Source organism: Aulonocara sp. 'chitande type north' Nkhata Bay, linkage group LG11 (genome assembly GCF_057382095.1).
Source record: "Aulonocara sp. 'chitande type north' Nkhata Bay isolate Kocher_YH1m ecotype deep benthic linkage group LG11, A_spYH_male_GT1.1, whole genome shotgun sequence".
Lineage (NCBI taxonomy): Eukaryota > Metazoa > Chordata > Actinopteri > Cichliformes > Cichlidae > Aulonocara > Aulonocara sp. 'chitande type north' Nkhata Bay.
Genome location: NC_141354.1, coordinates 28,259,315 through 28,284,165, shown reverse-complemented (window position 1 = coordinate 28,284,165; position 24,851 = coordinate 28,259,315). Strand labels below are relative to the sequence as shown.

The window sequence follows — 24,851 nt, the reverse complement described above, 5'->3', positions numbered from 1 at the left end:
TGTAGGACTGACAGACTGTGTGTTGCAGAAGCATTGTGGGAAAGGACAGTGTATTTTAAGTAGGGCATATGACGTTTAGAGTCAGGGAAGATAGAAATGTAATATGAAGAAGGAGAAAAATCTAGAAGCTGAAAGCTGGAGATGGAGATGACTTGAATTGACAAAGCATTTCAGTTTTTATTTTTATTTTTATGATTTGTCTGATATTGAGTTCCTTTCAAAAGAGTAAATTTTAGTGAAGAAATAATGAAGGTAACAAAGAAGAGGGTATTTTTTCAAACAGGAGAGGACAGAGAAAAAGGGGAGAAGATGAAAATAAAGACTTTAAATATCCAGTCTTATAAGTTTTTGTTTTTGAGGAAGAAAAATAGAAACACATTGCTGAACCTCCTTTATTATAAAACAAGAACTTGGGCGGTTTTTTCTCCTATTTACATGTGTGAAGCAATGACTCTGTTATACGGTCATTGCAGTAAAGTAGCATCCGTAAATATATAGTTAAAATAAATAAATACATGCACACAGGGGCAGCGTCAGACCTGACGTCACCCCTGTCCGTACCGGTCACGTGACTACCGCGGAAGTCAACAAATCAGGCAGCGAAATGTAGCAACAAGCACTTTAGTCCGCTCAACTTCCCCGTTTTTGTCTTTTGTTCCTTTAATGTTGGCTGCTTGCGGTTTGAAAACGCCTTCTTAAATGAGACACGTACCGGGCACAGGACGCACTTTGAATCGACATTTATCCAGTTAGTTCAGTTAAAATAACAACAAAGTAAAAAGAAAACCGGCAGATCTTCAAAATGTTTAACGACTCGCTTCCTTCGAGAATTAACGTGGTGCTTGTGATGGCCTATGGCAGTCTGGTGAGTTTGTTTAACGTTGTTTGTGCTGGTTTAATCCAAACCGGGTTACAGAGGTAATCGCGATGCTTGGACAGGTGCCTCATTCCTCATCAGAGGCTTGTAGTGGTTGATACTTTATCCAAAGACTCATTTCTACTTGATAATCTGCTATTAAACGCAAATAAAGCTGTTATTACAAGTTTGAACACCTGGATCCCTCAACTATGGTGTACTCCACTGAAAGGTACTAATAGTGTGTAAAATCTGTTTAATAAATATCACTGCAGCCCAATTTCTCCTCTGGTGCCTGTAGTTGGGCGATTAATCATAATAACATTCATAATTATTGTAATGTTTACAAAATGTCGACACTACACTGTGTGATTTAAGGATTTAGAGTGATGAATGACAACTTTTACCCTTTGGAGGTGTCACAACCTGGCTCAGGGACTGTGGCAAAGAAATGAAGACAACAAAAAACAAACAAAACAATTTATTTATAAAACCACAATTAACCAATGGAGCATACTGCAGGGCCCAGGCATGACTCATGTTGATGGAATTTAATTTATATAGCATGTTTAAGTTAAACATAAAAACATATGTCGGTTTAAGATGTCTTAAGGCAGTGAAAACAGCAAAATAAACGTTTACAATGAAGTAAAATACAAGTTAATGTACATGTGCATGCACACACTCACACACACAACAGACACAAAAAGATTTTGTGTCTGTTGTTGACTGTATGCACGGATGTCATTCACCTCAGATCAGCAGGCAGCTTGTTCCAAAGAACAGCGTGGTAGTAACTGAAAGTACCCTCATGTTCTCAGCACACTTAGATCTAATTCTGGGGACATTTAAAAGATATGCACCTGATGACCTGAGAGGTCTTTTTTTTTAACCGATTTTATTTGAAAAGGCACCATGTACAATATTAACATACATGTTACCATGTGATGCATTGTTCCAGAAATATCTTAAAGCTAATCTGCATCAGCTGTCCCTTCAGTGGTTTAGTGACTGTTTCCCAAGCTTGTTTCTAACATATAGTTTAACATATGACAAAGAATCATGGCATGCATGAAGGTCTTACCAGCTTCTACTGAGAGGCAGACTCTAATGTCCCTCAGGCTTTATCAGATTATATGTAATAGTTTTGATCAATTGCTTTATATTAGACTTAAAACTGAAATTTAAATCATACCCAGATATTCAAACTCACTCACAATTTCAATCTTCTAACCCTTAGTGAAAGTTTCTGGTCTGAAAAGACCTTCCTTTATTCTTACTTGTATTAAGAGTAAGACAGGACTTGTCAAACCCCTCCATGAGCATTGCAATTGTCAATTTACTCGCCAAAAGCTTTGCCGTTTTTGATGAGCCACTTGTAGAAGGTCACTGATGTAGAGGTTAAGATAAAAACCAGTACAAACCATATCCACGCTGCAGACTGTGCCATTATTGTCCTCTTCAAACGCATGAAATGAAATCACCTGATTGCAGCACAAGTGCAAGTGGAACCGGTAAGAGGGAGTGATAGGCAGGCAGACTAACAATTTCAAGGAGTTGGACTACTGGGTCATTAATCGAGAACGGGTTATTGTAGAAAACTGGTTCTTGATATTGATATTCTCGATATTGGTCCAAACCAAATATTTCGGTCTTATTTCTGTTTAGTTCTAAAGAATATGCTGCCATTTACCCTCATTTTAGCCGCTACACAACAAAACAATGAAACAAAGACACATTTAACCCTAGGACTTGCATTTATTTACACTATATGGACAAAAAAACAGTGCCACCTACAGGAGCTGCTTGGCCATGGAAATAATGTTTTTAAAAAAAGGGAAACTCAGACATCCATCTAGCATTTAACTTTCTTTCAGATTTTTGTCTTGCTGTTCATCTTTGTCAAAAGACAAATTATGCGACTTGCCATGAAGTCTCGAAGAGGACCACATGTACTCCTTGGCCACAACGCACCAAAGGTTAAACGCACACTATTATAATGCAAGTGTGTTCTGATGTTTTTTGTGTTTGTGCTGAAGAATTGTGTCTTTGTTCCAGGAGCTGAGACAAGAAATTGATGCCAAGCTGAACCTGGTCCAGAAAATCCACTTTGAGCCTCGTCTGCTGTCTCCAGATGATGACCGGTTAATGCAGAGAGAACAGTCTGGTAAGAGGAGCAAACAAACACACACATAACACGCACCACTCCTGAAGCTATTCATATAAATAGTTTCCATGCCCGTGCACTAAGTAGTCTGTGTGTGTGCACATGTTCCAGGTTCCTGTGACTATTTGTATAGAATGAAAGCACTTGATGCCATCAGAGATGCCGGTAAGCTTTTCTGTTACAGTTTGTTTTGTTTTGCCATGAATCCAGATTAAATCCTCCTGACTGCTACAGCAACATCTTCAACTGTTTGTCATTAGATTTTCCTTTTCGTGAACTTGGAGGAACGTCCACCGCTGTTACTGGAAAAAGATTTCGGACCTGGCTTCTGCAGCTACGAAATTCCCACTGCATATTCAGAGAAAACCAGAGCTCTGTCATCGACACGGTGCTAGATGGCTACAATAAAGCTCGTCATGGGGCAGAGGTCAGCATTTTCTCAGACGGTCCACAGCTCAGTCCTCTCTTATTTACTCACTGACTCAAGTACCAGGTTGGACCCCCTTTGTCTTCAGAACTGCATCATTAGTTCTTTATGGCTCAGATTCAACAAGGTGCTGGAAACATTCCTCAGGCAACATTTCATGTTCTGTTTTCCGATATTAATGAGCATGTGGGAGTTGTAGTCTCAGTTTCCTGTTCTTAGCTGACAGCAGGGAGACCCAATCCGGTTTTCTGCTTGACAGTTCAACGTGTTTTGCTTTCAGAGATGCTTCTCTGCATACTTTGGCTTGTAACAACAGCTTATTTGAGTTCTCCTCTGACATAATTTGCTCAGAGAACTGCCGCTCTCTAGATATTTTCTCTTTTTCAGACGATTCTCTGTAAAACCTACAGATAGTCATGTGGGTACATAATTAGAGTTTCTGCCATGTAATTTGATGATGAGAGTTGTGTTGACATGTAGCTGAATGGATGTACCCAATAAACTGCCTGGTGAGTGTATATCATCATCATCATCATCATCATCACATGAACAAACAGTTCCATATTGACCTTCCAGTGGGCTCCCAGTTTGTGTTGTAGTTCCGATGCACTTGATGTCATTTTGTTTGCTAATTCTTGTGCTTTTTCTGAAATAAAAAATGTATGGGGTCTTTAATAGTAGTGCTTTTTGTAACATACTGTGTAGCCCAAGGTATAAAGCTATATTATCCATATGATTTAAGTTTTCTCCGTATTGCCCAGCACAGCAGTAAAAATTTGACAAATCTTTAGGGCACTTAAAGATTTTATTCTGGTTTCAGTAACAAATCACTGATCTTGATGTTTTCCTGCTTTTATCTTCAGGCTTTTGGTGAAGCAGAATTCTTGAAGTACCAGGAAGCCCTAACAAAACTGGCCTCCATGTAAGAAAACACAGCCAATCCTCACGCTGCTCCCTTACAGCTTTTCCTTTAATCCCAGCATGGAATGTTAATAAGGCAGCGGGAACAATTGGTTTTCCTTGTATTGTTTCAGAGTGAAGTCTCAGAGCAGCAGCACTTTAAATCAGCACCATCAGTCTGCAGCCAGAGACCTGACCGGCACCACAGAACCTGCAAGCACCTCCTCTCCCTCTCCGACCCAACCCACCTACCTCTCATCTACAATGCAGCAGCGCAGCAAGAGGTCCAGACACTTCCTGGAGCTGAAGAACTTCAAAGACAACTACAACACTTTAGACAGTACACTCTGAAAATGAGCCCGTCCAACAGAAAGTCAAGGACAAGGCAGCGCTGCCAGTGATTACGGAGCCTGAAGTCTCAGAGTGAAAAGACAAAAACACTGCCTTCATACTCTAACATGTATTGCCTTGTTTACACTGTAGTGCATATCAGATTACTGTTACAGTGCCCTTTACCTAAGTGTAGCTTATGCATATTATTGCATGTATGTATTATTGCATGTATGCGTGCTATATGCGTGGGTAGAATGACTCTAACCGACTATAGTAAGTAGGTTTGATTTGACCAAAACAAATCCAGAGCTATTAGGCTATGCAACAGCATAAGACAATCAGTATTTATTGCACAATGTAAACACCTATGCAGACTTGCTGAAAATAACCAACTGTTTTAAAATGTTAATAGTTACATTTTCAGAGAAAACCAGCATTAATTGTTGCTTAGTGAGAAAGAAATCTGCTGTTGATGTCACTTATGTTTACACGTACATCTTTGCTGTCTTTTGTTGCAGTGAATTTGACAACTTGTTTTGTTGATTTGTTTTTTTTAAGTCTTGATCATTTTTTTTTACAGAAGCCATAGTGCTACTTGTTTTCAGGAACTGTGATTAATAAGTGCATTTTAAAAAAAATCAGTTATCTCAGTGCAATGTGAATTAACAGTATTTCAGTGTATTGATGTATTTTAAATGTGGGGTATTGCATTATGGGAACTCTGTTCCTTGACTCTTAATGGTATACTGATATGAGAGCTGCGTTTCATTTTCATCTGCTTTTATGGTTTCCCAGGGAGGCATTTTAATGCCTGAATAATTTATTTTATGTGGTGCCTACTATACAATTTACCATCCAAATAAAACTGTGACATACAGTTGATTCTTGAGTCATTGGGAATTTTCTTTGACAAGAAAAACTGCAAAATCAAACTTGCAAACCTACCCACTGTGGCGACCCCTTGTGGCAAAGAGGGCAGCTGAAACTAGCTGTATTAGGCACACCGTGATAGTACTGTGTTAGACCCTCTTTCCCCTTCTGCTGCCTTTAAAGTCTTCGTGGCATAAATTCCACAAGGTGCTGGCGTCCATATTGACATGATAGTATCACACAATTGCTGCAGATTTGTTGGCTGCACACACAAAACTAATAGTTATGCTGTCGTGAATAAACAATTGGATTTCATCAGGTTATATTGACCATGCATTCACATGCCTAGATGTACTGCATTGCTAAATTATTTAAATTAAATGTATGCGTTAATGAGTAGTTGATGTACCTAATAAAGTGTATCATTATATCATTTTGTAATGCAACTAGCGTCCAGCAGAAGGAGCCCGCGTCACCTTATTTCACTTGTGCTCTCTGCGTAAGAACTGAAAGGAAACTCATTGATTTTCAGTTATTTTATTCTAAAACAAACACAGATAGCAGATTAACAGGTACTTCGTACAAAAGCTTCTCTATTAAACAATGTCTCTAGGCATTTCATTTAACATTAATAAATATAGAGGAAAAAGCTGTTAGGTAGAAATCAAAACATCAAAATCACATTGATATGTACAACAAGAAGGTGACTGTCTGCGCAGTGACTGAAATGCTTTACAAGAAATATTAAGAAAAAGGACGCCTCTCACGTGTCTGACTTCCCAAACATCAGGGTGTACACCCCACCCCTGGCATCGTTGCCCACCTCTCAATTTTAAATACACGTAGACATTGAGGGCTAGCAGGAGGGACCATACGCTTACCTGCTGCTGTCTGGCAGGTAGCTCCATGCCCTCCTGGGTTTTAAATGCACCTTAGAACACACATGCATCAACATTACAATGAGCGGGTGGAGGGAGGTTTGGAGTCTTCTCTCACCCCCGTTCTCTGCGACCTGCTGGAGCAGGGGGGCTAGGAGGAGGAGTTGGCCGTCCGACTGCGGTCTGGAGTGTGGAGCCTTCCTGCTGCTGCGGAGTCGGGGCGGTCTGCCTCCCCCCACCGCAGGGAAAAGGGAAACACCACCTGGGTCTGGGTGCAGTTCCCCCCTCCAGGGGCGAGGGCACCTAGACCCGGTTTGTAGAGTACGCTTGGGGAGTGTGATCGTGTGTACAACGTCTCTTTATGTCTGTCTCCACGTTGGTTGAGTGTGGAGTAAGTGCATATGAGAGCATGAGGGTGGGAATGGATGTTTGTATCTGTGTGTGCCTGTATGTCTGTGTCTATATGTCAGGTTGGGTGTCAGGCGCCACCTCTCTGGGGACATCTCAGGCCCTCCAAGGTTTGGAGGCCTATCTCCCCCTACCACCACTTCCCCTGCCAGTGGCGGACCCCCTCAGACATCGGTGCGTTGGTGGTTCTTTGTGTCCGGGGATGGGCGTCCAGGTACACACCGGCTCACTCCTTGGCGGCCGCTTATCGGGGCCTGGAGCCTGGGGCTCGCTCGGGCCACTTCGGAGGTGGGGTGCCCCCGGCCTCTCGGCCTGGGGCTCGGTCACTCAGGCGCAGCTGGCTGCCGGCGGAGCTCACGGGCGCGTCACTGCAACTCCCCCTGGCTTCTGCTCCGCGGCTGCTGAGTGAGCCCTCATCTGGGACTCTCCTCAGCTCTTTCCGGGACAGTGGCGCAGCTGCCCCTCTGTTGGTCTTCCTTGGTCTCTTGTGTTCTGGGGGCCTCTGGATGTCTGGAGTTTTGATCTCCTCCACACCTGCTTCACGCCCTGGAGGACGGGGCTGTGGCCCCCCCACACCCTCTAGCAGATCATTACATGAAGGAACCTTTTAAAAAAACAAAAAACAAGCGCGTCCATGCTCACAGGTGTACACACGGGTGATCACACCCACAAACTACACCCTTTTTGGCTCCTACCTCAAAGCACACTGTGTTCTGTTGATCTTATGTGCTGCACAATAATGTTTAACATTTAGTATTTACTGTCATATTCCCATATATCATTGTGATGTTGTTTATTCTATTACTCTTGTTCTCTTCTGCTTGCTTTCTTTTTTCTTTCTCAGCAGGTGATCCAGGTGATTGATATATGCATTTTTTTTCTCTGCCCGTTCTGTTGGTTTTTGTCTTTTGCCCTTCTCCCCCGTCCCTCTTCTCAGCTGTTTCTCTTTCCCTCTTTCTTTCTCCCCTTCTTTCCCCCAGTCAAGTCTGTCCCGTATTCAGTAAGTGAAAATAAAATAAACAATAAAAGGTGAATCAAATGGACCATTACGGCAAGGCTGGGATGGTCAGTTTGGTAAAGTAAATCCGTTGGGCATCTTTCTTTGCCTTTAGACAACAATTCTGAGGGCAAAAGAGCCAAACGGGACAGGCCCAAAAAAAAAAAAAAGAAAGAAAAAAAAAAAAGAAGCCATAGTGCTACTTGTTTTCAGGAACTGTGATTAATAAGTGCATTTTAAAAAAAATCTGTTATCTCAGTGCAATGTGAATTAACAGTATTTCAGTGTATTAATGTATTTTAAATGTGGGGTATTGCATTATGGGAACTCTGTTCCTTGACTCTTAATGGTATACTGATATGAGAGCTGCGTTTCATTTTCATCTGCTTTTATGGTTTCCCAGGGAGGCATTTTAATGCCTGAATAATTTATTTTATGTGGTGCCTACTATACAATTTACCATCCAAATAAAACTGTGACATACAGTTGATTCTTGAGTCATTGGGAATTTTCTTTGACAAGAAAAACTGCAAAATCAAACTTGCAAACCTACCCACTGTGGCGACCCCTTGTGGCAAAGAGGGCAGCTGAAACTAGCTGTATTAGGCACACCGTGATAGTACTGTGTTAGACCCTCTTTCCCCTTCTGCTGCCTTTAAAATCTTCGTGGCATAAATTCCACAAGGTGCTGGCGTCCATATTGACATGATAGTATCACACAATTGCTGCAGATTTGTTGGCTGCACACACAAAACTAATAGTTATGCTGTCGTGAATAAACAATTGGATTTCATCAGGTTATATTGACCATGCATTCACATGCCTAGATGTACTGCATTGCTAAATTATTTAAATTAAATGTATGCGTTAATGAGTAGTTGATGTACCTAATAAAGTGTATCATTATATCATTTTGTAATGCAACTAGCGTCCAGCAGAAGGAGCCCGCGTCACCTTATTTCACTTGTGCTCTCTGCGTAAGAACTGAAAGGAAACTCATTGATTTTCAGTTATTTTATTCTAAAACAAACACAGATAGCAGATTAACAGGTACTTCGTACAAAAGCTTCTCTATTAAACAATGTCTCTAGGCATTTCATTTAACATTAATAAATATAGAGGAAAAAGCTGTTAGGTAGAAATCAAAACATCAAAATCACATTGATATGTACAACAAGAAGGTGACTGTCTGCGCAGTGACCGAAATGCTTTACAAGAAATATTAAGAAAAAGGACGCCTCTCACGTGTCTGACTTCCCAAACATCTTCATTTTTCTTTCCTCCTCACAGTTTCATAAAGTGCCATACTTTTCGTTGGAGGCTTGACAACCATATATTTACTTACAAACAGCTCAGAGAAAAAAAATAAATAGCCCATAAAAATAATCACAGGGTGTCGCCCTTATAGAGGCTACAGTCAGTATTTACACTCTAAAGCATTACACCGCTCACACAGAAAGGGAGCGGAGTCACGGAGGAGTCAGCAACGAAGACAAAGACACAATTCAGATAAACGTGTTAATGACTCTTCACATCGTGTGTCCTGACGGTGGCGTTAGCTACAGTTTATTGGCGCTGCATTGCTGTATGTGAATTTTATAATGTTGTTAGGAATTATTACCCACTGCTCTTTGAGTTAATCATCATTAGAAACTTAAAGCAGGGCAAGCAAAAACACTTGCATACAGTTTGCAGTACTACACGTAAACTTAGACACACATCGCTCTCTCTAATGCAGCTACATTAAAGCGGACATTCTTTATGCATATTCGCAGACACGCAAGTGTGTGTGTGTGTGTGTGTGTGTGTTTGTATGTGTGCTGATAAACCCCTCCCACCCCCTTTTTTCCTTCAATATTGTTTGGTTTGGTAGTTGTGGTCTCTGATGTTCAGCACGCACATCGGAACCGTTCACTTCAGTCGACATCGAACAGGCAGTTGGTGCTTCTGAGCCCTTCTCAGCAGTAACTGATTGATTCATCTGCCCAGCTGGTTCATGACTTGATCTCGATGACTTTGATGAAAGGAAGCGGTTTGTTGGATGAGGTGGACAGCTTGATTGGTTTGCTGTAGTGATGAGAGGAGGATAAATTATTTTTTAGGTGGAAAACAGCATTTAACGCACCTAAATGTGTTGTTTATAGGTAATATATTGGAAGAGCGCTGGCAAAATAAGTCACCTGTAGACAATCTGGGCGTTGCGTTCTGATGAAAGGTAGGAATTTGACCTTTGTCCTCCCAGAAAGTAGTCCACCTGGTCGTGCATTTCTCGGTTCTGCAAACACAGGGAGATTTCAAAGGGTGCAAATTATAATCACAGAACAGACACTGGCTTCAGCTTTTCTCCTTTCGTCTTCTCTCTAATTGCAGAGGCTGGTCTACGTTTTACCCTGACCCTTCAATTTAAATTCCTCAGACATATTTTCTTACAGAAGAAGCTGTCCTCACCTCAGCCTCCAAAAATGCCACTTTCTCCTCCAGCTCTTTGATCACGCGGTCCCGCTCCTGGATCACCATGCGAGAGTTCTGGAGCTAAAGACGAGCAAACATGGAGACAGACAGTGAGCGATCCCTACGCAAAGAAGACGGAGACAATGTATTTGCTTTATAGAGCCACACATGCTCATCCCACCTGCTCGATCATGTGTCTGACTTTCCTCTGTTGGCTTTTCAGCATGTCATCCAGATGGTGGATCTTTTCTTTGAGTATGGCCACCTCCTTCTCCAACTGCTCAGTCCTAAAAACACACACAGTATGTTACAGCACGCTATTGAACACGCTATTGACAGATAATTGATAAGTGGAGAGTTTAACACTTATATGTGTGTGTGTGTGCTTATTAGCTGACCTTTCCGCCCCTTTGTGGCCCTCCTCTCTGATCTTTCGCAGTTCCCGCAGTTCATCTTCACGGTTGCGGATGGCCTCCCGCAACGTGGCGCTCTCCTGCTCCATTCCTCCCAGCAGCCTCTGAAGCTCATCGATGCGCTGGTCTTTCTTCTCATTGGCTTCTTCTGTACTCCTCAGCTTCTCCTCCTGGTCACTCAGATGCTCTCTAAGCCTGCTGCCTTCAGCCTGGATTGGTCAAAAAGTTTTGTTCTAAATATCGCTTTCATGCAAATTATATAAATATGTATGTGTTTACTTTGTATGTAATATGCACGATGAATGCAAAGCCAGTGTAGGTTACCTGCAGTCTCTCTTTCTCCTCCAGGTGTTTCTTTTCTGCTTCCTGCATCTGTGCATACAAGCGCTTACTGACTTCTCTCAGCTTGCTTCTCTCTGCTTCGTCATCCACGTCCTAACAGAAAATAAAGCGCTGGATTACCCTAATAGTACTCAGATGTTTTTAGAATGATGTAATCAATACAATGATGGCCGAGTCTCGTAAGAGCTCTGTGGGTGTTGCCGCTATAAAGAAAACAGGCGTGTCCACGTGCGTCAGTGGTGCAGCTGGAACATGACCTGCGTTTCCCTCCTATTTGTGCCTCCCACACTTAGAGCGAGTAAGGTGTCATGTGAGTCACAAATGTTGCTATAAGTGGCGCAAAAACAGTAAAAACCAAACACAACAGTGTCAGCTTCTTTGTTGTGTGTGTCTGCAAAACACTGCTGACACGCACAACAAGAGGATGCGACAAATGTCTGGCTTAGAGTCAGCGAGGATGAAGCATGCGTGGAATGAAGGGGGCCTGAAAACAATAACACACGCAGGCAGCGGTACATAGTGTGCCGGAACAGCTCTTCCGTGCATTTTCTTACACCCTGGGGTGCTGTAAACGTAGCTGCTTTTTGTCTGCCATTTTAATCCTCTTTTTCCTCCCATGATGACACCACATTCTATCTGTGAGCCTCCGGGAGGTGATCACTTTACAGGAATCTTATAGAAAACGCAAACTGACGCAGATAGCCCGTGGAAAAAACAACAACAAGACACCACAGGACTGAAGCTATGATGTGCATACGTGTGTTTGCTCACCTGCCCGTCATCTTTAGCTCCTGGTTTAGTGGATGAAGTGCTCTTTCTGAAGGGGATTCCAACCTTCCACCCATTTGTGTGCGGCTGGACAGATAAAAGGAGGAAGTGCAGATGGAAAATGTTAAAGACAGTGAGGGGAGAGCTAAAGGAAATGCCATCAAGAGCTCAGGATGCAAGGCTAACAATGGCTTACCTTGTTTTTGGCTGCCATCTGCTCCCTCAGAGTCTTCAGGCAGTATCTCACCTGTGTGACACAAACACACAAAAAAGATATTGTTATAAATTAAGATATTATCTGAACATGTATGTTTTCTACTTGAGCAAATAACCAACACAGGAAAGTCGGGAGCTGAAGGGAATCACGAGAGAAAAGAGGCGTATGAGTGAGGATGATTTTACAAGATGCAAATTCTTACATAAGTTATAAAACAGGGACGACAGACTGTAGAGTTACTGTGTGCATTTGTGTGTTAGTGAAACAGCCAGATAGATGCTGTCCAGACACTGACCTCCTGTATCTGTGAAACTTCATCTGACAGCATCTTCAGGCTCTCTTGGTGTTTCTGCTGCTCTTTTTTGCGGGCCTCTAGATACACCTGAAACAAGGACATACATGAATGTATATACTGGTTTAAAACCAACAGAAGAAAAAAAACAAAAAAAAAAACACAAACAAAGAAAATACAAAGAAGCCTACCTTGATGATTTCTACCTGCTCCTCTGTGGATTTGACTGGTTCAGAGGTCAAAGCAGTCCTCTCGTTGGCTGGCTGCACCAGTGCAAAAGCTCGTCCGATTGGCTGGAGATTAGCAGACATAAGAGGAGTTCACAATTGGGTTTTTGCGTGAATAGATGGGTGTGATAAATTTCTAAATAAAATGTCAAACTAAATGCAGATGATCCAGAAAGGGTTTGGTCATATTTACAATCAATGCTGCAACACAGGATTCGTGAGAACTGGCAGGAATGAATCTGACTGATAATTAATACAAAGCTTTTTGCCAGGACCGTCTGCATGCTTGGTCAAATTAAACTATTAACAGGCAAAAATGAAAAATTTCTTCCTGCGTGGGTGTGAAAGACTGAGAGCCTCTGCAATCAGGAGCCAGACTTTGAGCACTAATTACTATGGAGACTAACCCATAAACATCTGGCCAAAACGCAGAGAGGGAGTGAGAGAGCGAGGGGGGGGGCATGCAGATAAAGGTGGAGACACGTTATGCAACTGTGCTGGTGGTCCCACTGGTATTGGTATAACAATGGTTGTTTTGAGACACTGAGTGTGGGAACCCCACTAATGAAAAGCTGATGGCATCTTCTTACGCGGCTGGTGTCTTTTCTTTTTCCTTTTTTGAAAGCGCAGCTGTTCTGAGCTAATTACTGAGGATCGTAGAGAAGATTAAGCAACTGTCTGAACCTTCAGATCCAAAAATGGGGTGAACAAACCTTCAGCACTTCTTTTCTCATCCGTTAACATTTTAAAATCAATTCTCTCAGTTTAGCCTAATAGGTGACAAATCTATTCAAATATCAAAGACTCGTATTTTAAAACTCTAAACTCCAAACACGCTCCATCTGCTGCTGATCTAATGCCCAGGATCTGCTCTGTTCTCCCTTCTGGTGGTCAGAAGTTATCAGGTACAGGACGTGCTTACCTTGTCCCTGTGCTGCTCTGTGCTCCGAGCCGCCGCCTGGTTCTGGTCGTGAAGTGTGAGCCGCAGCCGCCTACACCCCTCCTAAAAAAGGCAGCGAAAGTAAGAGGTTGATGAAGTGAAGCCACAAAGAGACGGTTATGTGATGGAGAGGCTGATTGGGGACTATTTTGAGGAGGAGAGGGGGAAAAAAAAAAAAAGAGGAGGAGGAGAGACTGAGTCATACTCAAAGAGTGAAACAGAGAAGGAGGGACAGTGGGGTGGGGGAGTATCCAGTAAGAAAGTGTGCTATAGGAGCATCAGAACGAAAGAAAAAGTTTTCTCCCTGCTGCACAGGGACAGATTGTTTAATTTAAACCAATTGCTACAGACGTCAGAGGGACTTAGGCGGAAACCCTCCAGATGCTCGCAGCCAACTGGAGACAGTGGCTGGATTTCTGGGAAAGTACTCAGCAAATGTAATGTCAAGCAAGACGGAATATTTCCATGGCAACATAACCTCACAGTAGCCATAAACTGTCTGGCACACTAACAATACAAGAGGGCGGAGTAAGATGGAGGCAAAACAATGCACAGAATCAACGCTCGAGCAAAACGCACAGATATTTTCTTTCAGTCACAGGATAAAAGTCCCAAGGACGGGACTCCGTGTGTGTCTTCCAGTACACGGCGGCCTCTAATAAACAGTGACCAGTCAGCGTCTGTGCTAATGCAAGTATGCGGATGTTTGGGAGGAGGTCGGAGACATTATATAACTCGTTCCAGCCAACACAACTTGTTCTGTTCATTTTCCCGTGGGTATTCACTGTGTCCTCCTCAAGTCACCGCCAAACAACTCTAAACAGAAACTAATGTATGAACGAGTAATACTTCCAATCAGATTAACTGGTGATATATTACATGTAATCAGATAATTGGTTAAATCGTAAACAAAATGAACATATCTGTGTGTGCCTGCTCTCTGGTGCGTTTGAGTGGGAGCGTCTGGTCATGTTTAGCCACTTGTACGTTAATAGTTTATTCCTTTGTGTTCTTTCGGGGCTCATCATGCACCACAACAGCCCTACCTACATTTTGTTACCTTGCTTTTCCTTTCATAGACACTGCTTTAGGCGGTGTCACAGCAATCTCGCCTAAATGTCAGTTTAATTGGCGTTACAGAACAGCGATCAAGTCGCACGATCTTCATCTGCGGATGGACTTCGCCCTGCTGTCAGTTATAGATGCATGTTGTTCTCTGAGCCTTTAATACAACTCGGTGAAAGTGCGGCTAGAATGAACATTCGTGTGCGATTTCCTTTATCAACAGCTGTTTCTGTTTTGGTCAACAACTAGAAGAGAACCCAGTGAGCCCATCCTCCACTAAGGTCAATGCCAGTTTTTAAGGCATTTTGTCTGGATTGACACTTTAATGGGTCTTTCCCTCCCAACAAGCTTCATGATCTTCAGCTTGGTAGTTTCAGCCAAAACCTTCCCTGTTCTCCCCCGTAATTATAAGGAAGTGTAGATAAATGAAATGCAAAATCACCTGTCTTCAAGTGATTTTTGAATGTAGATGAAATGCCACTTACCAAGCAACTCATTAAAAAAAAAAAAATGTATCAATGATGGATAATAAAAACAAACAAATAACCAATTCTAATCTTTCTAATCTCAGCTTCTGTCCAGAGACTCTGTCTCATGTGCAGAGTGCGTCTCGATTCTGACCAGACGAGGGGAAATGAACTCGCTCGTGTTGCGTAATGCCACCATAAAAAGCTGCTGTAAAAGAAAAGCTTTGTGTTTAGAGAAGGTCTAGGGCTAGATTAGCTGGTTATCTTTTCAGGATGCAGTGAAAGGGAAAAGGCAGACAGCGAGACGTGTGGGACTGATATTCAGGAGACATAATAATAGAAAATGAATGTAAAAAAGGAAATAGAGTAATAGTCTTGGTGGAGGTCCAACCACAATGAAGAAAACTCCCCTTTCTTTCTTCATGTTCTCCTCTCAGATTGCAAATGTCTGTAAGCTTTAACAGGGTGCATGACTGGGGGAGGACGAAAGGGGAACAGTGGGATAGTTGTTAAGAAGGAATCCATCATTACACGACTTTTCTGGACTTCCACAGACAGCCAAACAAAGAGTCCACTAATCCCAGCTCTGAGCTATTCAGTCTCTCTGCTGGTTTGCTCTTTTATGTCCGTGGACACACAAAAATGCGGTCCTTTCCACCTTCAGCAACAACCTGTAATACTACACTTCCCGGGAACACGGACAAAAGGACCAGTTGGATGAGCTTATAGACAGTGACCCACGCATGGCCACTGACACGCAGAAAAACACACATACGAGGTTAAGTGCACACTGCCTTTATAATGGCAGAAACATGACAATGAGCTTTACGCACAGAGTCCACACAGCTGGGTGCACGACAATGGACACAAAAGATCACGGGGTACCTGCAGGCAGAAAGGCTGAAAGGATACGAGGATGCTTTTCATCTCAGACTTTGGCATCAGGAGGCTGTAACTGAGGGTTGACTAGCAGTTTAGGAATGTTGCTGTTAAACATGCAGAGTTTCTGGATTTGTCCCTTAGAAATCGATCCCGCTTAAAGAGGAAAGAGTTTATATTTCCGAACAGAGGTAGGAGCAGGTATCGCGCCCTTTAATAGTAAAGCATCCCCTTGTCTCTACAAGTGTACTTCCTGCATTCCCCAAAAAGAAACATCCTCTAATGTGTGTGTGTTTGAACAAACGTCTTTGAATTAAATGACATTCCTCCTCTCTTGCACTGCTTTCCCACACGCTGCACAGGTGTCACTTTATCTTTTGTCCAACTGCATCGTAAACCTCGGCCTTTAAAACGACAGGTGCAATCCGAGCATGGCCGCCAGTGCTTCCTGTGTGCTTTCAGGTAGTTTAGTAACAATGTTCACACTGTTATTGAGTTTCAGTGTCTTTCTTGCATAAAGGAAACGGGAATATAAACACATTTGTATAGAAAACCTTTATTTCAATAGGCGTAACCCAATATACCTCTTACTGCATCACATGCTCTCTTGACACAACTGATTGTCTGAACAGCAAACACTAACACAGGGAACTATGTGATCAAAGATTAGGTAAACAAAACTACGGCTCGAAGCTTCAACACCAACTTATCGGTAATAGAAACGGGATTTTATGACCACTTTTATATTCTGCTCCACCCAGCTTTGGCAAGCACAGGGAGTTTTACACAAAACCACAGAGATGAATCAAAGTTAATCAAAATAGGACTGATGCACAGTTAAACTGGTAACTTATTTATCGTTTCAGGGTTTCTTCATGTGACTAACCTGGTGCTTGCAAACCTCCAGAGAGGCTGCTTTTCTTTGTCACATAAGAGAATAAATTAAACACCCACTTTTGGATTTTGGACTGTGCTGAGAAGCTATGATGATTGTTATTCAATTAATCATTTAATCTTAGACCATTACTGGACGATTAGGTGATAATTATAGTGCTGAGCCCTAGTTTATGCATCTGTAGCTCCTGCGGCAGTGAAAAGGTGTCACTGTCCCACTGACTCAGCAGGCTGCGCCAATTAATGGGTTAAATTAGGTTAAGTCCATTTTAAAGAGGACAGAGGAGCTGATTGTTGCGTGAAATGCCATCATGTGAGAACCTGAACAGGTGATGATAAACAAGCAGTCCAGGATCAGAGTTCACAGTGACAGAGGACACTAGAATCCCTATAATCAGTCATTTTTCTGCTCTGTGTGGCAGGTAAAAAAGGTGTTTGCGGGCATATTGCAATCATGTCGCAACACAAATGTGCCAATAAGTCATGTCTGGCCCATTCCCAGCTGGTGATGTCAGACTCTCCTGACTAAGATGACTGATGATGAGAAGAGACGCTGGGAATGTGTTCAACAACATGCAATTGTGACATCACTTCTAAACATTGCCCGAGCTGAAAATAATACCTTGATAAATCCTGCTGTGCAGGAAAGAGAAAGCGCTACAGTTTCAAACAATAGATTAAAAAACCCTGGGATTTCTGGTCACTAGTACTTAGTCACTTAGAGCACTCTTTGTTTCAGAGTCAGTGCTTCTTGTTCCTTCTATTTTATTTTTATCACATGATCCCAGTTCCCGAAAACATACTTAACAAATGAGCTGCTGAAGGCCTCTCTGTGCTACATCAGGCACATTCCTCCTCCTCTTGTATCCTTACAGACGTGTCACTGATAACTGTGTCATTAACTAATCTGTCAGCACCCTGCAGTCGTTACAGTACGCCGAGGTGAAAGTTCCTCGGCTGCTTTTTTAACTAGGAACAGCCATATCAGATGCAAATACTGCAGGTGGGTGACTATTTGACTGCTGAATTTGACTTTGTTAAAGATAAATTTATGTTCTCTGTGAAGCTGATGCAAATGTGCTATCAGCCTCATGTTCAAATGTCATGTATGATTAGATAAAACAAAGACTGGACAAACATAAAGTTTCGTATATTGCCCCATAACACATTCCTGAGAGCTGTTAAGCAGTTGTGTGTAAGTGGCCTTTGTACACGTTGACGTTTATGTCTGCTTTGTAGTTACACAACAGAAGATCTAGATCAGTGGGTCCCCAAATGGTGCGGGACTTTGTGCCAACCATAGATTTTCATCACAAATGGACAAAAAATAATGAATTTAATAGAACTTTAATACATTCATACACATCAAAGGGTCTGATTCATTGTAAGTAAAATAATTTGCCTTCCCGTCGAGCTCAGTCAGACAATATCTAATTAAATTAAGAATTTAGACGACCTTCGGGTTATTTTTAAACAAATATGAACGTGTGTGTCTTGAAAGTTTTACACGTTTCTGTAATATGATTTGATATGAGCTCAGCAGGGGAGCGCTGAGGTGGAAGGTGGAGGGTATCATGTTGCCCCGCAACCTCATAAACCACAGCGCAGGTCAACAGTTTGTTTTTTCAGGTGAGGTAAATGATTAATGCTTTTGCTGTCACGCAAGCAAATAAAGCCCATTCAAGGGATGTAAAGTATAGCTTAGAACTACTTTCTTTACAGGTTTGCAGCAAAGCACACACATAGTGAGCTGATTATTCCTGGTGATCAAACCTTCACATGGGCAGGTGGCACACATACTGCACAAGCACAGCCTTTAGTTCCTGAGCTGCCTTCACTCTCTGTAACTGTAAGCCTTTAAATGATGTGTCCAGAAGGTACTTGTGACAGACACAGATGTTATTTGGATTAATACTGAGCTGCCACCTTGTCTCTGTGGGTAAGAGGGGTTAATGCCTCAAAGCCAGGGACAGTAAATGCACCATTTAAAGCAGGTGAAGCCACATAATCAGAGGGCAGAGTACAGACAAAAAATGAAAAATTGAAGAAATAGTAAATAACGTAAATAAATTAATTACAATAAATGAACAGGAAATTATCCACCGTGATTTATTTCTGGTTGGGTCATCCATTGATTAGACCTTCTTCAGTTAAGTACAGCAAACGCACAAAGACACAGAAATCCACGTAAGCTAATGTATAAGTAACTTACCCCATATTCTTGACTTCTGATGTCCTCAAAGGTGCACAGACTTCTCGTCACTCCGTTCATCTCTCACAGAAATAAATACTCCACACACACAATAAATAAAGAATTCAAAGCTTCGTCACGGTGTCTCTCTGCTGACCGCACACAGCAGCTCAGTCACTTTATCAGTCCTCGGCCCGGTAAGTGTGTGAGGAGCTACTTCTCTCTGCACGTCACAGTGGGAGTGAGCCACAAAAGCATGCGACCCGCCCACAAGGAGACCGAAACGGCCAAATAGGGAACTAGGGGAATCGGGAATAGCTGAGAGGGGAGGGTCAGCACCGGTATGACAACTTCTGGCACAGTGACTTCTAGAAATGTTACATCCCGATTATCACACGATGTTCAGAGAGCCATGAAAAAGTAGTAAACAGAGGAATGTGATGGCCCCTTGCTGAGCAGCGGAAGGCAACACCTACTGACTGCTGTCCAGTCAGCACACTGCTCAATGAATTATTGAGCGAGCTTGAACTCCTGACCGAGCCTGTTTAAGAAGACTCTCTCCTAAGATTACAAAGCAATGGAAACCAAAAGACTGAGTTCAGTGATTTGAGGCATTTATTCTTATTATTATTGATGTTGTTGTTGAACTTTTCTCACCAAATTCGACATGTAACTGCAAACACAATTGTTAATATAATACGTCTGCCCTATGTTAACAAATCCCAGATACTGTAGAAACCCATCCAGCCACAACAGGTTGCTCTGCAAACATATCAAGGTGGAAGCAGGCTAATTAATCTTCTGCAATGCATACACACTGTTACTATGGTGATGGCCATATTCAGAATATACAAGTAATACCTGTGGCCTACAGCACACTGGACCCACCCACCTGCCATTCAAAGCTTCTGTTTACAAAGGGCAGCCAATCAGAAGGGACGAAACTTAAAGCAAGGTATTGGCCTTAAAGGGGAGTACGTATAAAAAAATAACGAAGCAGATTATCTCAATTAAACGGACAAAAAAATGCGGTAATATGGGGAAAAATAGGTACTCAGTAAGTAAAAATCTGCAATACTACAAGTTGCTATGTAAAAAGCAAAAATATAAGGCAGTAAGATTGCTCTAAAAGTAAAACAATCAAATAAAGCTAAAGAAAACAGAGTGTAATTAAAAGGAGAAAAGAAGCTGTTACAGTGAACATGTGTTACTTATTTATGTCAAAGCTACTTATTTAATGTGTTGCCATCGCCTGAATGTTTTAGTAATTGTGTTAATGTGTTTTTGACTCCATGCATGAATCTGAAGAATTGGTTTTACTGTTTTGATGTTTAATATCCTTTATAGTTATGGTTTTCGGTTGCCAGTCATATCCTTCACAGGCCGCATCCATGGCTTTCCCTTATTGTCTGTAAATGACATCAGCGTGCCAGGGACTGGGGGTGAAAATGAACGTATATGGCCAAATATAAACCCATTCCTGTGAGGTCAGCAAAGCACAGCTCATTCACGATATCACTCAACTGCAATACCAAGCTAAGCTTGTTTTCACTACCAGGTAAATGGCTGATTTACTTTAACTGAATTGTGAAATTGTTTATTCTTTGACAGCAAAGCATAACCACATGTCCTCACATAACAGTTAACAGTTCAGTTCAAAGCCTAAAAATGATTTACAGCATTTCAAAACAGAACACATGAAATATTAAAATGTTCCCTTTAATCCCTTTAATGTTGACTTTACATAAAACAGCACAATAAGCTGTCCTCCAGTCACAAAACAAATCAGTCGCGTCCAAAAGCTTGACAAAAAGGTTACTTCTTTATTTTCTTTATGTGTTTATTAATTTGTTGGTGCCAGGCAGATTTTTTCAGCAGTAATGTAAAACTCCAAAGCTTACAAAACATTTATTGTTCCTGCAGAATTCCTACTGTTGCACGACCTGGGCTGCATATTTCTACAGGCCACCCCGAAGGCACAAAGGTGACAGAACAAATGAGTAACAGAGTGAGCGTTCCTCTGCTGGCATGTAGCTGATGCAGCAGCAGCTGATCCAGCTCTGCACAGACCTCAAATTGGATAACGACTTTAGCGGCGTTTAGGAGCAAACAACAGCTCAGAGTGACACACAAAAGGATGATGTTAAGTGAATTCGAACCAGGAGCAAAAACCAGGAGCACAAAAGCAGGAAAAGCCTAACCAGGCATTAGCGAAATTGTCTACATGACCTGCATTTTTAATAAGTAATCACTTCAGGGTAACCAGTCACTAACCAAGAATGTAACCTTTATATCAGAGTGGTTGCTTTCACTAATGGTTGATTTATCACTGGGAATGAAGTTCCTCCACAAACTAGAAGACCAGCACGTGTACACCTAATGCACACACCAAGCAACAATCCTAGTCCTGATTATGAGTTTACATCATGCCATTGGTCGCATGCAGACGCACTGATCCAGAGATCAGACAGCAGACTGTTATGAGAGTCTATGTTTTCATGCATGCACGCATTAGACTGAGATCACAGAGTGAGTCAGACTCCTGCTAGTCGCATTCAGTCGTCCTTCTTATCTGTTTGGAAGAGTATGTCTTAAGTTGTGCCAACTTCAAATATGCACATAGCCCGGACGAGCTTTGTGTTTTCAGATCCTCAAGAATCTGACAAGCCTGTCTGGACTAAAGTCTTTGTAGACGACTAAATGGAAATGTCTCATTGGCTACCTTAAAAGGGCTAACACAAGTGAGTCAGGAAAAGTGCTGCTCTGTGAACGTGTCCCTGCTGAAGCCCAAACATAACCAGATAACAGTTTCAACAAACGCTGTGACAGAAAAAAGGTAAATGCAAATATAACAAAAGACCATAAAACAACCTTCATTTTATACTTACTGGATGTACTTGGTGAGGGAGAAGGAAAATCACACTCAAATAAAATACAGTATTTATCTTTCACATACTTGATGTCAAATCTGGAACCACTCTGTGTTCATGTGTGTGTTTCTTAACTTAGATACTTCTAGCTTATTGGGATTTGTTCATCTCACTCCCGGTGAGCCAGTGTGCACGTCTGATATGGTTCAACAGAAATTCCACCAATACTGTAGGATTTTTTTTAACTTTATGCACTCATCCTTTAACTCTTTCCCACTTATAGACAACATTTGATAAACCTCTTTTGCACCTTGGTATATATCCATAAAGATGTGGTTTGCAGCTTTTTCCAAGGGTAGCTGCACAGGCACAGATCACACTCACTACTGATGCACATCCAGTTGTTTTGAAGGTTATTCCCAGTCGGCTTTCAAGGTGTAAAGAGTTAAAAATAAGTCGACATTTTACGCATTTCTTGAGTTGTACACATTGTTCTGGGGCATTAAAAAAATGAGTTTAAGCCAAAATTCAAATATAAAAGACTGCATTAAGTTTTTCCTAAATTGAGACTTTAAAATATTGATATCTAACCATGTGACCTGAACAAGAACACAACATTGTCTGACCTGCTATAACTGGGTTAAAAGTGCACTTCTGTGTAATGCAGAGAGGAGCTGACAAACTGATGAAAATAATAATGACGCTATAAGTGTGGTCACATACTTTAGATTATCAAAGTGAAGCTTACAGAAAACAATGGCTCATTTCCTGTCTTGAGGGCTGCGGTTACCACTGAGGATGCACAGGTCATGTCCTTACACACAGATAAAAAGGATGAGTCCCTCTGGAGTGACTCTTTTTTATTATGTTTACTTCTAGGGAGCAAAATCACGAGCTAATCATCTACTAAATTATAACAAGCAGAAATACGGGAGGTGGGTTTGAGCAGTTAGTTAGAAAAGTTGAATTTGGGCGCTGTTGTCAGTTTCCTTGTAAAAAAAGAAAACTTACATAACACGCTTTAGTGGAATCATGATATCAGAATCTGGACACAGCCCTCATTTAGCGTTGAACACAAGAAAAGTTATTTTTAAAGCACTGCATGATGACAGTCTTTGCTCCACTCCTTATCTTTTTTATTAATTGTGCACTGCAATTACAACAGAACAACTGAAAACATTAGTCACAGTGTGTGGGTAATTTCACTGCTTCTGTTTTTATTGTGTTTCTACATGTGAAACCCCTGAAGGCAGACAGAAATATTTTCACACCTTCGGCAGGGCAGTTTCTCAACAACAGGAGCCATACGTAACGACAAACACACCACGATTTCTAAAGCCAACACACCCAGCTCTTTGGCAAATCAGCTCTCAGGTTTAATGCTGTGTGCTGGAAAACAGGAATCATATGGAAACCCAATCCCACCCACGGAAAGTATGTTCTAGTCTAGCAAAACAGGTATTGTACAAACATTAAAGGTGTGACTTCATGCCAATAAGTTTGTTCCAAGAAAATATTTACAAGTTCAACTCCCAGTGAGAAGGAAAGGAAAGGCACATTTTACCTCTTTTGTAGATCAATCGCACAATAGCTCCATGGGAGGTAAAATAACTTTGTTAAAAAATCAGCAAGACTTAAAGTCTGTGTGTGCCGATGTGCCAAAAAGGATGTAAACACATAAATAACCCAGGGAGTTGGTGAAGTGTTCCCTCCAGGGTGCTGACTTTGATATCTTTTTTAAAAATGCAGCAAAAAAAACCCCTAAAGTCATAAAATGTTGTGTCTTAAAGAGCAAAAGCCACAGATTTGTTCCCAGTATAGTGAGGAGAGTTTGCTGATTGTCTCCTTTCATTATTTCACTCATTTGCACTTCTGTAGAAGCTTCCTTGAACTTGTTTTCACGTTGACTCGGTACATTCCTGGAACGCTTCACCCAGTTGTGCTTCTGACACCAACAAACCATCCACCACTGGGCATCACTGGGAGATTCACGGTGCCGGCTCAAACACACTGGGCTATTTGTAGTAACATGCATTGCACGCCCTAATCCTATTTACACAGTTAGAGCTTCGACAAACAGATGTTTTTAATTCGTCTTAAGTCTGTCAGGGTGTTGCACAGGTTGGTTTCGGGATTTTCATGCTCTTTGCTGTGTGAATGTCCACTTTTAACAGTGTAATGTTTAATTATGATGATGATAATAATCGTGCAACTGTTTCTTTAAAAAAAATGATTCCAGTCACACAATAAACAAAGTTAGAGGCAGATTTGGCTTAGAGCGTTACGGTCATGTTTGTTCCAGAAATGTAAAAACATGATGATAACAGTGTACTGAGAGCGCGGGAGCCCAACGCACGGTTGATTTCTGCTCTTCTTCTGATGTCGCTTTGTGAAATGTCAGATTTAACTGAGAAAAGTGTCTTCCAGTTTAATGTTACTAAGTCTTGTTTGCTTGTTGCCTCATCCTTTGTTCTCTAACTGGCCTCATCAATGTGCCAGCATGTCAGTTTGTTCTGGGGTGTTGGAGAATGTATGAGCTGAGTCAGAAAGCTGAAATCTAACAGACAAGAAAGCAAAATATTCATCCAGATTTGACTGACCCCTGTAATCACATGGATGTGTGCCTGTGTTGATAAAATCTTTTATCAGCACAGCAGCTGTGGTTGATTCTGCTCTGCTTGATGGATATCACAGGCGTGATGAGCAGAAACAGTTATGCAACAGGAGACACCCGGAGTCAAAACAACACTCATTTGTGGCCTCTACAACAAGCAAAATGTGCAGTTTTAAAACAATTTATAGCTTGTTGTTCTATTCTGCCACAGAGCAGAACATCAGGGGTGTACTTTGGATCTCGCCCCATGACAGCTCAGACAGACTCCAGCCTCCTGACAACTCTGAACTGGATAAGTGGCAGAAGATGGATGCTGTTCTTTTTGTTATTGAATCTACAAAGTGCCAAGCTAAAATCTGTGTAATTCTGCTGTCATTCTCTCAAG

The 24,851-nt window shown here is 41.7% G+C and overlaps 2 protein-coding genes across 2 annotated transcripts; one reads left to right on the top strand and one right to left on the bottom strand.

Annotated features, from left to right (window-relative positions):
* The first annotated feature begins 586 nt into the window (after window positions 1-586).
* Window positions 587-5,547, top strand: ltap1 (lipid transport auxiliary protein 1). Its single transcript, XM_086311750.1, has 7 exons — window positions 587-865; window positions 2,734-2,835; window positions 2,915-3,023; window positions 3,135-3,188; window positions 3,284-3,450; window positions 4,314-4,372; window positions 4,485-5,547. The coding sequence occupies exons 1-7, from the start codon at window positions 803-805 to the stop codon at window positions 4,699-4,701; spliced, it is 771 nt and encodes a 256-aa protein (XP_086167876.1). The 5' UTR covers window positions 587-802; the 3' UTR covers window positions 4,702-5,547.
* Window positions 5,548-8,835: 3,288 nt separating this feature from the next.
* tuft1a (tuftelin 1a) lies at window positions 8,836-19,192 on the bottom strand. Its single transcript, XM_086311749.1, has 12 exons — window positions 19,004-19,192; window positions 13,469-13,549; window positions 12,511-12,612; window positions 12,323-12,409; window positions 12,007-12,057; window positions 11,814-11,897; window positions 11,025-11,135; window positions 10,686-10,909; window positions 10,469-10,574; window positions 10,285-10,368; window positions 10,017-10,111; window positions 8,836-9,903 (listed from the first exon to the last, which is right to left on the bottom strand). Exons 1-12 carry the CDS (start codon window positions 19,061-19,063, stop codon window positions 9,831-9,833), a joined length of 1,158 nt encoding a protein of 385 aa, XP_086167875.1. The 5' UTR covers window positions 19,064-19,192; the 3' UTR covers window positions 8,836-9,830.
* Window positions 19,193-24,851: the final 5,659 nt, after the last annotated feature.